Source organism: Leuciscus leuciscus (assembly GCF_965113295.1).
Source record: "Leuciscus leuciscus genome assembly, chromosome: 5".
Classification (NCBI taxonomy): Eukaryota; Metazoa; Chordata; class Actinopteri; order Cypriniformes; family Leuciscidae; genus Leuciscus; species Leuciscus leuciscus.
Genome location: NC_138729.1, coordinates 12,455,351 through 12,468,739, shown reverse-complemented (window position 1 = coordinate 12,468,739; position 13,389 = coordinate 12,455,351). Strand labels below are relative to the sequence as shown.

Genomic DNA, 13,389 nt, shown 5'->3' with positions numbered 1-13,389 from the left:
TTTCAAAACGAATTAGAACCAGCCTATTAAAATGCTGCCTATCCATACATTCTTATTGGGTGCTCAAACTAAACCACTGAGGAGTGTGAACACAGAAACTCTCCGAGAACTGGTCCACAGGCCCACAACTCTTTGCTTAAACATTTACGATGTGTGAATGCAAATATGAACACGTGATGCAACAAAATATGCTAGAGGACTTTTAAAGTGGTTTATGATTGGATGAAAGTGAATGACACTAGCATATCTGTACCAAATGATGATTGTTTCCAAACACTCTACTGCCTCCTTCCACTTTATCTCTATCTGCCATTGGAATAAAAAGGTAGTCCCAAAAACTCATGGCGTTTGAGTCGAGGTTGACATGGGCTGCTCAAGCAGAGCATTGACTTGAAAGTGTCACAGAGCTAGTTATTGGTTCTCAGCAGTTCAACCAACTGTCAGAGGTCGATTATAACCTAAAGTCAGTTCTAGTTTGGGTTATTATTTCCCAATCCCACCTCTTCCTTTTGTTTCCTGACATTTCTTATTTGTCAGTTTTTTGAAAATCTGTTCTAATTTGTTGAACACAGATCTTACATAGGGAAAAAATGAACCTCTAAAAGCAAAGGGCAGTTTATATGTCCATAATGGATAATATGACTGATTTATGACTGATCATTTTTCTCATGAACACTTTTGTTTTTATGATTTATTATGACTAATAATTATTTAAATGCATGCATCTGAACAGCTGATTAAATACTGTAAATATGAAAGTGCCTCAAAAACCAACAGTTCCCCACAGTGAGTTCTTCCAGAAAAAGCCCAGACCATCTGACACTGAAGGGCTCTCCCAAACCTGCATGCTGCCAACACAGCCGGAAACACTCTGCTGTGTCAGCAGCCGTGTGTGTGTGTGTGTGTGTGTGTGTGTGTGTGTGTGTGTGTGTGTGTGTGATGAAGGAATATCAGCTTCCTCTGCTGTATAACAAGAGGAAAAAACAGGATTTTGTCATTGCATGATTTCCAGGAATCCTGCAATGCAATGTCAAGATAATGAGGTCAAACTGTTTTAGGTTTTTTGCGATAAACTAGGCATTGTGGCAAAGCACTGTAGTCAGCAGGCACCTGGTGGACTTATATTAGACATTAGCTGCAAACTGCATGTTTCATATCAAGCTAATTCTCTCTGTTATGCTGCTAATGCCCCATATGCTCAATCTGAGGGTGGATGAAGTGTCTCCCATATATGCAAGCATGATTTTCAATGCCACAATTCCTATTCTTCTGGTCTTGAATGAGTGGAAAGTTAATTGTGCTATCTAATGAATTGTTCACCTAAATATGACATTTATCATCACTTACTCATCCTCATGCTATTCCAGGTCTTTTGAAACCATAACTTTGTGAAAGAGACCCAAAATTGTTGAAAATATTCCCTTCTGTGTTAGCTCTCCAGTCTCATTTACACTTCTGCATATTCAGTTCTGCCACATTGTGATTAGTCATGATACACAAGAACCAATGGCATCTGGTACTTGAGAGCTGCAATAGAGGGGAAGCTTGACAATGAATCCTTTCTGTTCTCCACAAGCTATTCTGTAGCTTCAGAAGACTTGGTATAGCACACAACTTGATTTGGAACTATTCTGGTTGTAATTTAAGGGAACTTAGGTTTAGGTTTATGTTCAATGGTATTACCTAGTTATTACCCAGTTATTGAAATTACATGACTGTTCAAAAGTTTGGGGTTGGCACCATAAAGGTAACACTTTCTATGAAGACCATGCTTATAATGAATTATTGCTCCATTTATACTTATTTATAAGTAAGTATAACTATGTTATAAATACATTAATAAAGACCCATTAAGACCTATGCTGCATTATAAGAACAGTTATAGTTATATTTTTGTATTTATATAATTTTTTTCGAATTACTTTTAAGTTATGCATTTGCCTTTTCAATGCGCATGCTCATAATCCATTATACACTGATTTTTAAGTATTAATTAGGCAGTCGTATGGTTACAGGAATATATTTATAAAGATGCAGCCTTATAAATAGCCGTGGGGCAATTGTGTTCATATAAATACTTATTGTGAGTGATAATACAGTTACTAACCTCTATAAATGCATCACTGATAGCTAGTAGTAAATAGTAAAGTGAAAACATAGGATTCAATTTTCCTAAAGCAAATGTTAATAAATCATGAAGATGTGCTCATTATACTTTTTACGTTGTTTACTTGTAAATGTAACTAATGAACAATCATTTCTGTAATACAAACAAACAAAACAGAAATCATTAATACAAACAGTTGAAAAAAGTATCTTTTTTTAATGTTATACTAGCAACAATATATATTTTTTAAAGATACTTCCAAACTGCTATAAGCAATGCCATGCATATGGCTGAGGAGATATAGATTTTAACAAATTAAAATTACCATTCATGACCTCGAATGCAAACATTAGCCATTAAAGACATAACTGATAACTAATTGGTACAGAAAACACTGGAACTATTTAATATTTTATCATTTATAAATCAGTATATAATGGATTATGAGCATGCATATTGAAAATTCAAATGCATACCTTATAAGTAATTATAAAAATAATATAAATGTAACTATAATTGTTCTTATAATGCAATATAGGTCTTAATGAGTCTTTATGAATATATTTATAGAATAGTAATACTTATAAATAAGTATAAATGCTATAATTCATCATAAGCATGGGCTTCAAAGTGTTACCTTGTTTGAAGTGTTACCAATTTTTTAAAAGTTATTATGCTCTCAAAATTTGATTAAAATACAGTAAAAACAGTAATATTGTGGAATATTATTACAATTTAAAATAACTATTTTCTATTTAAATGATTTTAAAATGTAATTTATTCATGTGATGACAAAGCTGATTTTTCAGCATCATTACTCCAGGATCAGTGTCACATGATCATTCAGAAATCATTCTAATAGGCTGATTTGGTGCTCAAGACACATTTCTTATTATCATCAATGTTGAAAACAGTTGTGCTGCTTAATTTTTTTGTTCAGGATTCTTTGATGAATAGAAAATGATTGAAATCATTAGTAACATTATTAATGTTTTTACTGTATTATTATTTTTTTTTTACCAATTTAATGCTAAATAAAATTGTTAATTTCTTTAAAAAAAATTATATATGTATGTATATGTATATATATATATATATATATATATATATATATATATATATATATATATATATATATATTACTGATCCCAAACGAACGGTAGTGTACATGCAAATTGTAAAATAAAGTGCTACCAATAGTCCTTTAGTATGCAAATAATATTGTTTTAAAAAATAAATGTCTATTATCTATTGATAGATACTGATGACAGAACACTGCAATACAGTACTGTACCTATTTTTTTAACAGTGTTAAATTATTAGTGTTTTTAAATATTAACATTAATTGTTAGATGATGACAAAGGTCATTTAAATGTCAAAATAAGCTAAGTTAGCATGCACAATTAAATATCAAATGTCAACCAATTCATACAATTAAAACATCTCCATTATTGGCAGATAACTAATATAGTACTAATATATTGTGCATCCCTTAAATGTATATAGTTTACTTAGCTTATTACAGAGACACTATTATTGAAATGGTAGATGGATATAACAAGTGCACGTGCTTCTATCAGTCACTGAACCCACTGTGAATCTGTATGTCTTCTATCAGGTGGGTGGTCACACCATGCTGCCCATCCGCTGGATGCCCCCAGAGAGCATCATGTACAGGAGATTCACCACAGAGAGTGACGTTTGGAGTCTGGGTGTGGTACTCTGGGAAATCTTTACCTACGGCAAGCAACCCTGGTACCAGCTCTCAAACAACGAGGTAAGACATCAGATGTTACATACCTAATCATACATAATCTGTATCTTATATATTCACAAGGGAAGTTTGATCATTCACACACAGCGATTAGTTTTACCTTGTAAAAACTACTGTTTCTAGGCAGACTGATGCACCCTTAGAGAAGCCTGCATTCAGTTGTCATTCTGGACCGTGTTTGTGCTGCCTCCTGCAGGTGATCGAGTGTATCACACAGGGACGGGTGTTGCAGAGACCTCGTACTTGCCCCAAAGAGGTGTATGACCTAATGCTGGGCTGCTGGCAGAGGGAGCCCTACATGAGACTCAACATCAAAGAAATCCACAATCTGCTCCAGAGCCTGGCCAAGGCATCGCCTGTTTACCTGGACATCCTGGGCTGATCCGTTTGCCAGTATGGGTGTGTAATTGTTAGTAAGGAAGAGTGTGTGAATGCATGGTATAAAAGGAGTAAGGGATGGAATATAACTTGAGTGATTGAAAATAGATTGTGTGTGTGTGTGTGTGTGTGTGTGTGTGTGTGTGTGTGTGTGTGTGTGTGTGTGTGTGTGTGTGTGTGTGTGTGTGTGTGTGTGTGTGTGTGTGTGTGTGTGTGTGTGTGTGTGTGTGTGTCTGTGTTTTCATAAAAATGGCTTGTGCTTCAGCCTTCTCACCACATAGACTAAAGGCCTTAAAGTTGACTGTGTGCATTGCTTTGAGTTTTTCCATGTCTGGACATGTCCATATCTGTACTGCATCATTGTGTTTTCTAAAAAACCCAAATGGTCTACGGACGGAAACATCTGATTGTTGTAAATATGAATCAGAGACAATGCAGACCTTGTGTTTTAGAACCTTTTTGAAAAAGGTAACTCGGTTTGGGAAAGTTTACACTTGTTTTTCTGTCACCATTTGTTTATCGAGATGGACAAAATTTGGACTTGATGAGGACCCAGCCATTAGCACAACCGCTGATGACACCCTGGCGACATTCTGGCAGAACGCAATACTATTCATACCGCAAATTATCGAGTAACAATCATGGAACTGCCATTCATGTTTCATTTGGAATTTTTTTAAACACATCTGATATCATTTTAGACTATTCTGTGCCAAGTTTTGATGTCTAACGCTGAGGTTGATGAAAGGCGTTTTTGGACGTCTCAGTGCACCATCTAACTCAGTGCGAACTTTGTAATAGAAGCACAGCGACAAAGACTCCTCCAATTTTTTATTGGTTTTTTTTTGCTTCGGAAGAGGCTTGAGGTTGGACATAGTGTTTGGAGTGAGCACAGAGGCAAAGTCACCAGCAGTGGCACTGACATTTCTCAGACTTTGTTTGGCTCCCTGGCCATATGCGCTGAAGTTCTGATTCAAAGGGCACTTGTCTCTCGAACTGTGGTTCGAAGAACAATGGGAGAGATGCTGTTCTTGTGTCAGTCAATGGTAACATCTTTCTTTTTTTTTTTTTACCTTAGGGTGCTTACACACTAGAAATTGATCTGATGGACTGACCATCCGTCCGTGGTATTTCCCTGCCTTCAGCCCAATATACATAGGTTTTGGAGAATAGATGTATGGACAGAGCTGGGTCAGTTTGAAATCAAGCTGGAAATACAACCAATTGGATTTCTGAAAGCACAAGTGGACCCGTCTCCCTGAGATTCTCATTGGTCTACGGATGCCTACGTCAGAGCGCGTTGCAGTCAAATTCTCTCCACTTTTGGTCACATAACAGAGCATCAAATCGACGAATTCCCAGCGTTCTCCGACATGGCATAAACTAGTGTGTAGGCGCCCTTATCATTGTCATGTTGCAATTTGATGGACCTTGCCTTTGCAAAGACTGAAGATTTTTATCTTAACTGTTCCTGGGGAGAACAAACCATAGATGTTGTCCATAATGCAACCAACCTGCCTGAACAGCTGGATTTATTTGCTCTCTGATTATTCATTATTACGTTTATGTAACAATTGCGAAATAACTGCTTAATAATATGTGTATGTGATAATCTATGATCGATTTGTTTTCAATGTAATATGGTCCGTTTCAAAGCGATGGGCTTGGTGGGCACTCTGAAGTGAATGTTCATGTGAGAATGACACAAGTCGTACTGTCCCTGAGGTCACGACAGGAAGACCCAATGAAGGGACTGTCCCGATTCAACTTGTGTTCCAACCCCACCAAACAAGTTACCAGAGGAGGACTACAAAGGACTAAATGGAAACTTTAATTGTTATTATCAGATGACATTATACATTGCCTTTGGAAAGTATTTAGAAACTGTCTCTTTTTTTTTTTTTTTTTTTTTCGTTATGTTGCAGCCCTATGAAAAAAAAAAAAATCATATCAGTCAACACTCCAAAGAAAGTAACAAATTTGTGAAAACTTTGCAAATGTATAAAAAAAAACTGAAATATCACAATGATTTAAGTATTCAGACCCTTATCTCAGTACTCGGCTAAATCACTTTCGGTAGCGATTACATCCTAGAGTATTTTTGGATGTGATGTGACACGCTTTGCGCAACTGGATTTAAGGATTTTCTGCCTTATTCTCTGCGAATTCTTTCAAGCTATGTCAGGTTGGATGGGGACTGTTGGTGGACAGAGATTGTCAGGTCTCTCCGGAGATGTTTGATTCATTGGGTTCATTTTTGAGCTCTGGTTGAGTCACTCGAGAACATTCATAGAGTTGTCCCTAAGCCACACTTGCATTGTCTTGGCTGTGTGCTTAGTTTGGAGGTGAACCTTTGGACCAGTCTAAAGTCTTGAGGGCTCTGCAGCTTTCCTTCTATATTGACCAGTTTCTCAGTCCCTGCGCCTGAAAAACACCCCCACTGCTTCACCGTTGGGATGGTATTGCACAGGTGACAAGAGGTGCCTGGTTTCCTCCACATGTGATGCTCAGAATTTAGTTTCATCCGACCAGAGAATCATGTTTCTCAGTCTGAGAGTCATTTAGCTGCTGTTTTGTGCAATTTCCAAGCATGCTTTCATCGGTCTTGGACTGAGGAGAGGCTTCCGTTTAGAAATTATAGAGGCCACTGTGCTTTTGGGGACCTTCAATACAACAGCTATTCCCAGATCTGTGCCTCCACACAAACCTGTCTCTGAGCTCTGCAGGCAATTCATTTGACATCATGGCTTGGTTTTACCTTGATATACATTTTCATCTGTTAGTTAGGCCTAAAATAGACAGGTGTGTGCATTTCCAAATCTCGTCCAATCAATTCAATTAGCCACAGGTGGACTCCAGTCGAAGTGTAGATATATCTCAAAGATGATCCAGAGAAATGGGATTCTGAGCTAAAGTGTCTCAGCAAAGAGTCTGAATACTTGTGGCAATGTGATATTTCAGTTTTTTTTGTTTTTTTTTATAAATTTGAGAGGCCCGGTAAGAGTTAAGCCCACAACACACCAAACTGACATCAAAGAATTAGCGGCGACGAAAGATAAATATTGTCACCTCGCATCAGCCAAAAAGGTGAGCTTGGACACAACAGCCAACGGCCAACTAGCACTTATGTTCTGTTTCTGCATGAGAGGAAATAACTGGCTATTCCAGCAGATGGCAGTAGTCTGTATTCAACATTCGTGCTTGCTTACAATTTTGAATATAAATTAGGTTGATCAGTTGGTCTTCACTTTCTCTAGTCTAGATGGCCATGTTGTTATAAAAGCCCTGTGCAATCACACACTTCGCACAGCCCATGTGACAGTTCGGTTATGTGATATGGAGTGTAGACTGAGGTGAAAACCTATTTTAATAGGTTAAAAATTTATTTTAATTTTCACTTTTAGGGTAAACATTTAGCACTGTGAATTTTCACAGGAGAAATCCAGTCACTTCAATAGGAATTGTGTGAGCTCTTCTGTGTGAGCCATGCTTTATACATCATTACACTATTGAAAATGGACATTGTTTTTGTCCACAAGATTACACTACTGTGAATGCACCTTAAGGGTGAAACATAAAAAATGAAGGAATCTAAATACTTTCTGAATGCACTAAGTATTTCCAAAGTGGAGTTTGCTTAGGCAAGCGTCACTATTACTGTTGTTCATACTTAGGGCTTACTTTAATATTACAAAAAGTACACATTCGATTCAGTTGTATCTGTAAAACCAAGCCGGGTAAAACAAAATCTCGTCGAGTTCTTTAACCTGACTATCATTACTGATGACGAATTCCAGGGCTATAGTCCTCGACTTGTCCTCCTCTGCAGGAGTAAACGTTTTTCCTTTTTTTTCCAATTCAGATTGATGGGGCTCCTCGTGGTCCCCAGCAACAGATTTTGCACCGACTGACTGATTCTTCAAGGTGTGAAGAACTGGAGAAGTGTTGCTTTGAAAGCGTCTGTATATATGCAATTAGACTGTAAATATACATGAGCAGGATCAATCATTGTTTGTACACTGATGTCAAATTCTTTCCAAACAGTTTATTGGCAGGACCTACTTTTAACAGCCGACATCACGAGTCGTCAAACAGTGTCCAATCGAGTCAAGTGTCGGTCGTTACGGTCATGATCTTTTGAGCAGTGACTTATGACCTCTTAGAGCTTTGCACTTTCTTTATAGATGTACTGCTCATATTTTTGTAGTTTTCACCCTACAATTGTAAGCACTGCAAAAAAAAAAAAAAAAAAAAATGCACTGAAAGAGGTTATTTACATTGAAGGGGATTATTTGCTAATGTTACAGATATTGGAGAAATGTATTCGGTCAGTTACGCTAAACAATGTTTCTTCTGTTGTGGCAGACTGACTTTACATGAAGACTTTATTGAACAAACATGGCATTTTCTCCATTTTTTGCTATACAGATTTCTGTCTGTTCTAATAGCCAGCCTGTACTTTATAATCCATTCTGTACAGTTCTAATAGATGTCTATATAAATAGTATGTTCTCTATATATTCTGTTTTAAACAGGCATCACGTCAAATGTGTGACATTATAAAGAGAAGAAAAAACATCTAATGGGCCTCTGGCAATATGTGAGTGTACAGTTTATTTTTCGTAACAGTGTGTGTTCTTTTTCCTGTGGTTGTTCATAATGAAAATATGATTATAATTTTTTTTTTTATATCTGTAATTAATCAACTAGCCTTTTCCCCTGTGTAGTAAACAATTTGACGTTACCAACACTTACTGCGCCCTTTTTATTTTTTGTTTAACTGAGGGTTGATTCACATCCATGGGGAAAGAGCCAAGAGAACCCCCATCCTTGTTTAATTTCTGAAAAGCTCTTAACATTGTATATGAAAGAAGAACTGTGATTGAGCACTGGAACACTGTTTATGCATTATTTATCTTGTAACCCAAGTTATTTTTTTTTATTATTTTTTTTTGCTCAGTTGGATCAATCCCATTAAAACTGTCGGGAAATGTACTGGTCACCCCAAAATCAAAAGAAAAAGAATACATGTAAACAAAATACTCTTTTTAGAACAATTACGATTTTTTTTTCCTTCTGATTTTGGGATGGAATATAATCTGGACATTTCTTTGTGAAATGCACTTGTTTAGGCAATTAGACTTGAACATTTATGTTCCACTTTTCTTTTATTGGTTTAGATGGATCACTGGTTGTGAGTGAGTGAGTGAGTGAGTGAGTGAGTGAGTGAGTGAGTGAGTGAGTGAGTGAGTGAGTGAGTGAGTGAGTGAGTGAGTGAGTGAGTGAGTGAGTGAGTGAGTGTGTGTGTGCGCGCGCGCTGCCGGAAGACTCAATCTCTCATGGCTTTAGGTGTCAGTACTCTATGCTTGTGCATCCTGTGAGAAGCTTCTCTGCAGTCAGTGGAAATGTTCCTTGTAATACTGTGCATTTAATAAAAGTGGTATGTCTTACAATATTGTTTATATGTTGCAAATTATATTCATACCTTTAAAGGTGCACAAAGTAGTTCACTTAAAGTAAAAAAAATAATATCAGTTTCCTGTTTGCATACAGGTGGTTTCCTCTCGCAGTATTAATATCCAAAGACCACTGTTCAGGATCAACCAACTATACATAATGACTTTGTACACCTTTAAAAACCTATTCCACACACACACACACACACACACACACACACACACACACACACACACACACACACACACACACACACACACACACACACAGTACTGTGCAAAAGTCTTAGGCATGTTAATATAAATTGAATTTATTCATGATTTAACTTTTGTTAACTAATTCAAATCAAAATGCGTTTAAAACAGCTTTTGTCCAGGTACACTTGCGCATAGTTTTTCAGGTAGCTTTGCAGAAAGGTTTCTTCAAGCATCTTGGAGACGTTCCCGCAGTTCTTCTGGATTTAGTCTGTCTCAGTTTTTTTCTGTTTCTTCATGTAATCACAGACGGACTCGATGATGGTGAGATCAGATCATACCGGCTGTTGTCAGACTCCTTGTGCATACACAAATCTCACTGGGTTATTACAATTAATGGCAAAAAGAATGTTTGGAAATGTAAACTGATATTTAACTTTTAACTGACTTAAAACTGACAGGGGAGGGGGGGGGGGGATATTAACATGCCTAAGACTTTTGCACAGTACTGTATATATATATATACATACACACACACACGGGTACAAACAAGTCTAAAAGCTTGGGGGCAGTAACACTTTTTAAACGTTTTTGATATGCTCACCAAGGCTGAGTTTATTTCATTTGATAAAAAATACAGTAAATAAATAATATTGTGATATATAATTTAAATTTACCTTTTCCCATTTTTCCTTATTTAAATGTTTTATTTATTGCAGTGATGGCAAAGCTAAAATTTCAGCATCATTACTTCAGTCTTCAGTGTCACATGTTCCTTCAGAAATCATTCTAATGTGATGATTTGCTGCTCAAGGAACATTAAAGGGGCGCTATAATGCCCTTTTCACAAGATGTAAAATGTAAAGTGTGTATGTGAAGTTTTAGCTCAAAAATACCCCACAGATATTTTTATATAGCATGTTAAAATTGTCACTTTTTGAGGGTGAGCAAAAACGCACCGTTTTGTGTGTGTTCCTTTAAATGCAAATGAGCTGCTGCTCTTGGGCAGAGGGCGGAGCTTCAACAGCTTGCACTCACACTGACATGCACTGAAAATTTAAAAAACTTTTAGCCTTTTATGTTCAGACCGGATTCAGACAATGATGGAGAGACTCAAGAAGAAGTGACATGTAGAAGCAACAGGACATTTCTGAAAGGTTAGTTGATTAATTTATGTATCTTATGTGTAGTTATATTCTAGTCATTGATTAGCATATTCTGTCTTGATAATCTGTAAATCGTGTTCAGGGGGCGGGGCTTATGTAAAATCTAGGGTTGGTGATGTCACTAACCCTGGAGGAATGTTGTGTAGTCCCAGTGATTTCTTTAAAAGCAAATATCTCCCTTTGCTCTGAACTTTGAGCATTGTAACATGTTGTTTATGCTCAAACAGCAACATTACACACGAACTAAAGTTAAAAAAGTGAAATCAATCAACCAACCTGTTAATGTTGAAAACATTTGTGCTGCTTAATGTTTTTTTATTCATATATTTATTTCCCCCAGTATTCTTTGATGAATGGAAAGTAAGTAAAAAGTATAGCATTTATTTGGAACCATTTTGTAACATTATAAAGTCTTTCGTTTTTAGAGTTTCCTTTCGGTATATTTAAAAGGAATATATGTGAATCCTCCATGTGTAGGGAATCGGGATCCATCATTCATTGGCCTGTGGATTTAAATACAACAATGCAGTAAAATAAGGCTTTATTTACTACTTACTACTTCAAAGAACTTAAGCTAAACTCATTTCTCTTCATTCTAAGAATGATTTGGTTTTGAATAATTTGTATTATGTAGTTTCTCACAAAGAGTTATTTTGGTGGAAAGGCCACTGTAAGGCATGAGAGGCATCCCAAGGGTAATATTTAGATCTAACAATAGCCGGTGAACTGACAAGGACAGTTGTTCCAAACCAAGGCACGATTCACAGAGACGATCAATTGTAGCTTGCACAAAACTTCTTGTGCCGAAGTGCCCGTGGTAAAATGGCATCAGGTATCTTGAGGCTCGAGGGCTGAAGTCTTATTGGTGTTCGTGATAATTGCCTGTGGTGGACAAACGGTTGACAAGTCAAGCACTTTTTTCGGTTTTAAAGCAGCATCTTTAATATTTATGGGCTTGAATGTGTTACTTTTCTTAATAAAGCTTAGAGATGAAGTGCGATTTTTTTACACTAAATACCTTATACTATTTAGTCCAATATTTTAACTTCTGTCCAAAACAATTGTGCGAGTTTGGGGCGGGACAACCTGTTTGACCAAAGATTGACAAGATTTGCATATGTATGCTATTTTGTAGTATGAAAGTGTGATGTGTTCACACTGAAAACTCACAAGAAGCACACTTACCTTACCCAGGTGTTTTACTTGTTTAGCCGGGAAAAAAAACCGCTCAGCTTTTTTTCCGTAGCGGAAGGAGCACCGATACAACCCTTCTAAAATTCATGCACTAGTACACAGTACATCATTTGGGATACAACTATGGAGGCGATATGAAAAATCTATTTAAAAACAATCAGTGGTGTTTTACTAGGCTGTATGATGAGTTTCTAAATAGGTTCATGTGACTAGTATTCAGACCAAAGTCACAGAGAGTAAGAGGATGGGGTTTGGTTTTCATCAAAAGCTGTGCGCCGTTTTTATTGTAGTATTCTAAATTTACATTAAAAAAGAAAGCCTGCCCATGTCCTAGATCCATTATGAAAGTTAACGCACAAATTCCATATACATCTCATTGTATTTTACATAGAGGATAAAGAGTATAGGCATGGAGGTGGCATGACCAATCACAAAGCTTAAAAAAAGAAAGAAAAAAAAGAGAAAAAAAACCCAGAATAAATAGAAGGTGCTGTCTATTAGCAGAGTATGTAAGCATGTCACTCTTTTGAGAAGTTCAACATAAAGCCTGTAGCGTGGCAAATCTCGTGCCCTCCTTTACCGAAGAAGAGAGATGGGTTCCAAGCGTACTAAAAGCAGAAATGTGAGGAGTAGAGCGAAATGACAATGGAGAGCTTAACTTGTCTGTACAGGTGCATAAGTTAGAGAGTACATCTGGTTACACAGACACTAAGACATCGACGTCTAGTTAAAATGGTAAAAAGCAGGTTATCTTTTGTCAATACCCGTCTTATTCTTTTACTCGTAGGCAACAAGACATTTAATGTGTTAATTTGCCACGCCCAATCAGGACAGACCATTTTTACGTCCTACAGAGCGCAACAGTAAGGTTTCCGAAGTATAAATCCTATTTACTTCCTCCAAACAGAAATGGATTTTTAACAAGAACATGTAAACAGATCTACAATGAGCGCAGTTTGATTAAAAAAAATTAAATTAAATAAAGGCTTCACTGCTACTATATATATATATATATATATATATATATATATATATGAAAAGAAACAAAAATGTGAAGGAGTTCCCATAAAGCTCCATGAAAGACATAATCAAGTAAAGGACCGGTCACACTAAGATTT

General features: G+C 36.6%; 1 protein-coding gene and 1 long non-coding RNA gene across 2 annotated transcripts in view; both read left to right on the top strand.

Annotated features, from left to right (window-relative positions):
• The window catches only part of ntrk2b (neurotrophic tyrosine kinase, receptor, type 2b), a 32,837-nt gene extending 22,494 nt beyond the window's left edge, over window positions 1-10,343 (top strand). The window contains exons 18-19 of the mRNA XM_082171412.1: window positions 3,727-3,885; window positions 4,079-10,343. Coding sequence (XP_082027538.1) covers window positions 3,727-3,885; window positions 4,079-4,264 — 345 coding nt within the window. The 3' untranslated portion in view covers window positions 4,265-10,343. The remainder of the gene's footprint in view (window positions 1-3,726; window positions 3,886-4,078) is intronic.
• A 52-nt stretch (window positions 10,344-10,395) lies between these two features.
• On the top strand, window positions 10,396-13,295 carry LOC309499986. The gene is made up of 2 exons (XR_014206414.1): window positions 10,396-12,040; window positions 12,073-13,295. It is a non-coding gene; the product is annotated as an uncharacterized lncRNA (long non-coding RNA).
• Window positions 13,296-13,389: the final 94 nt, after the last annotated feature.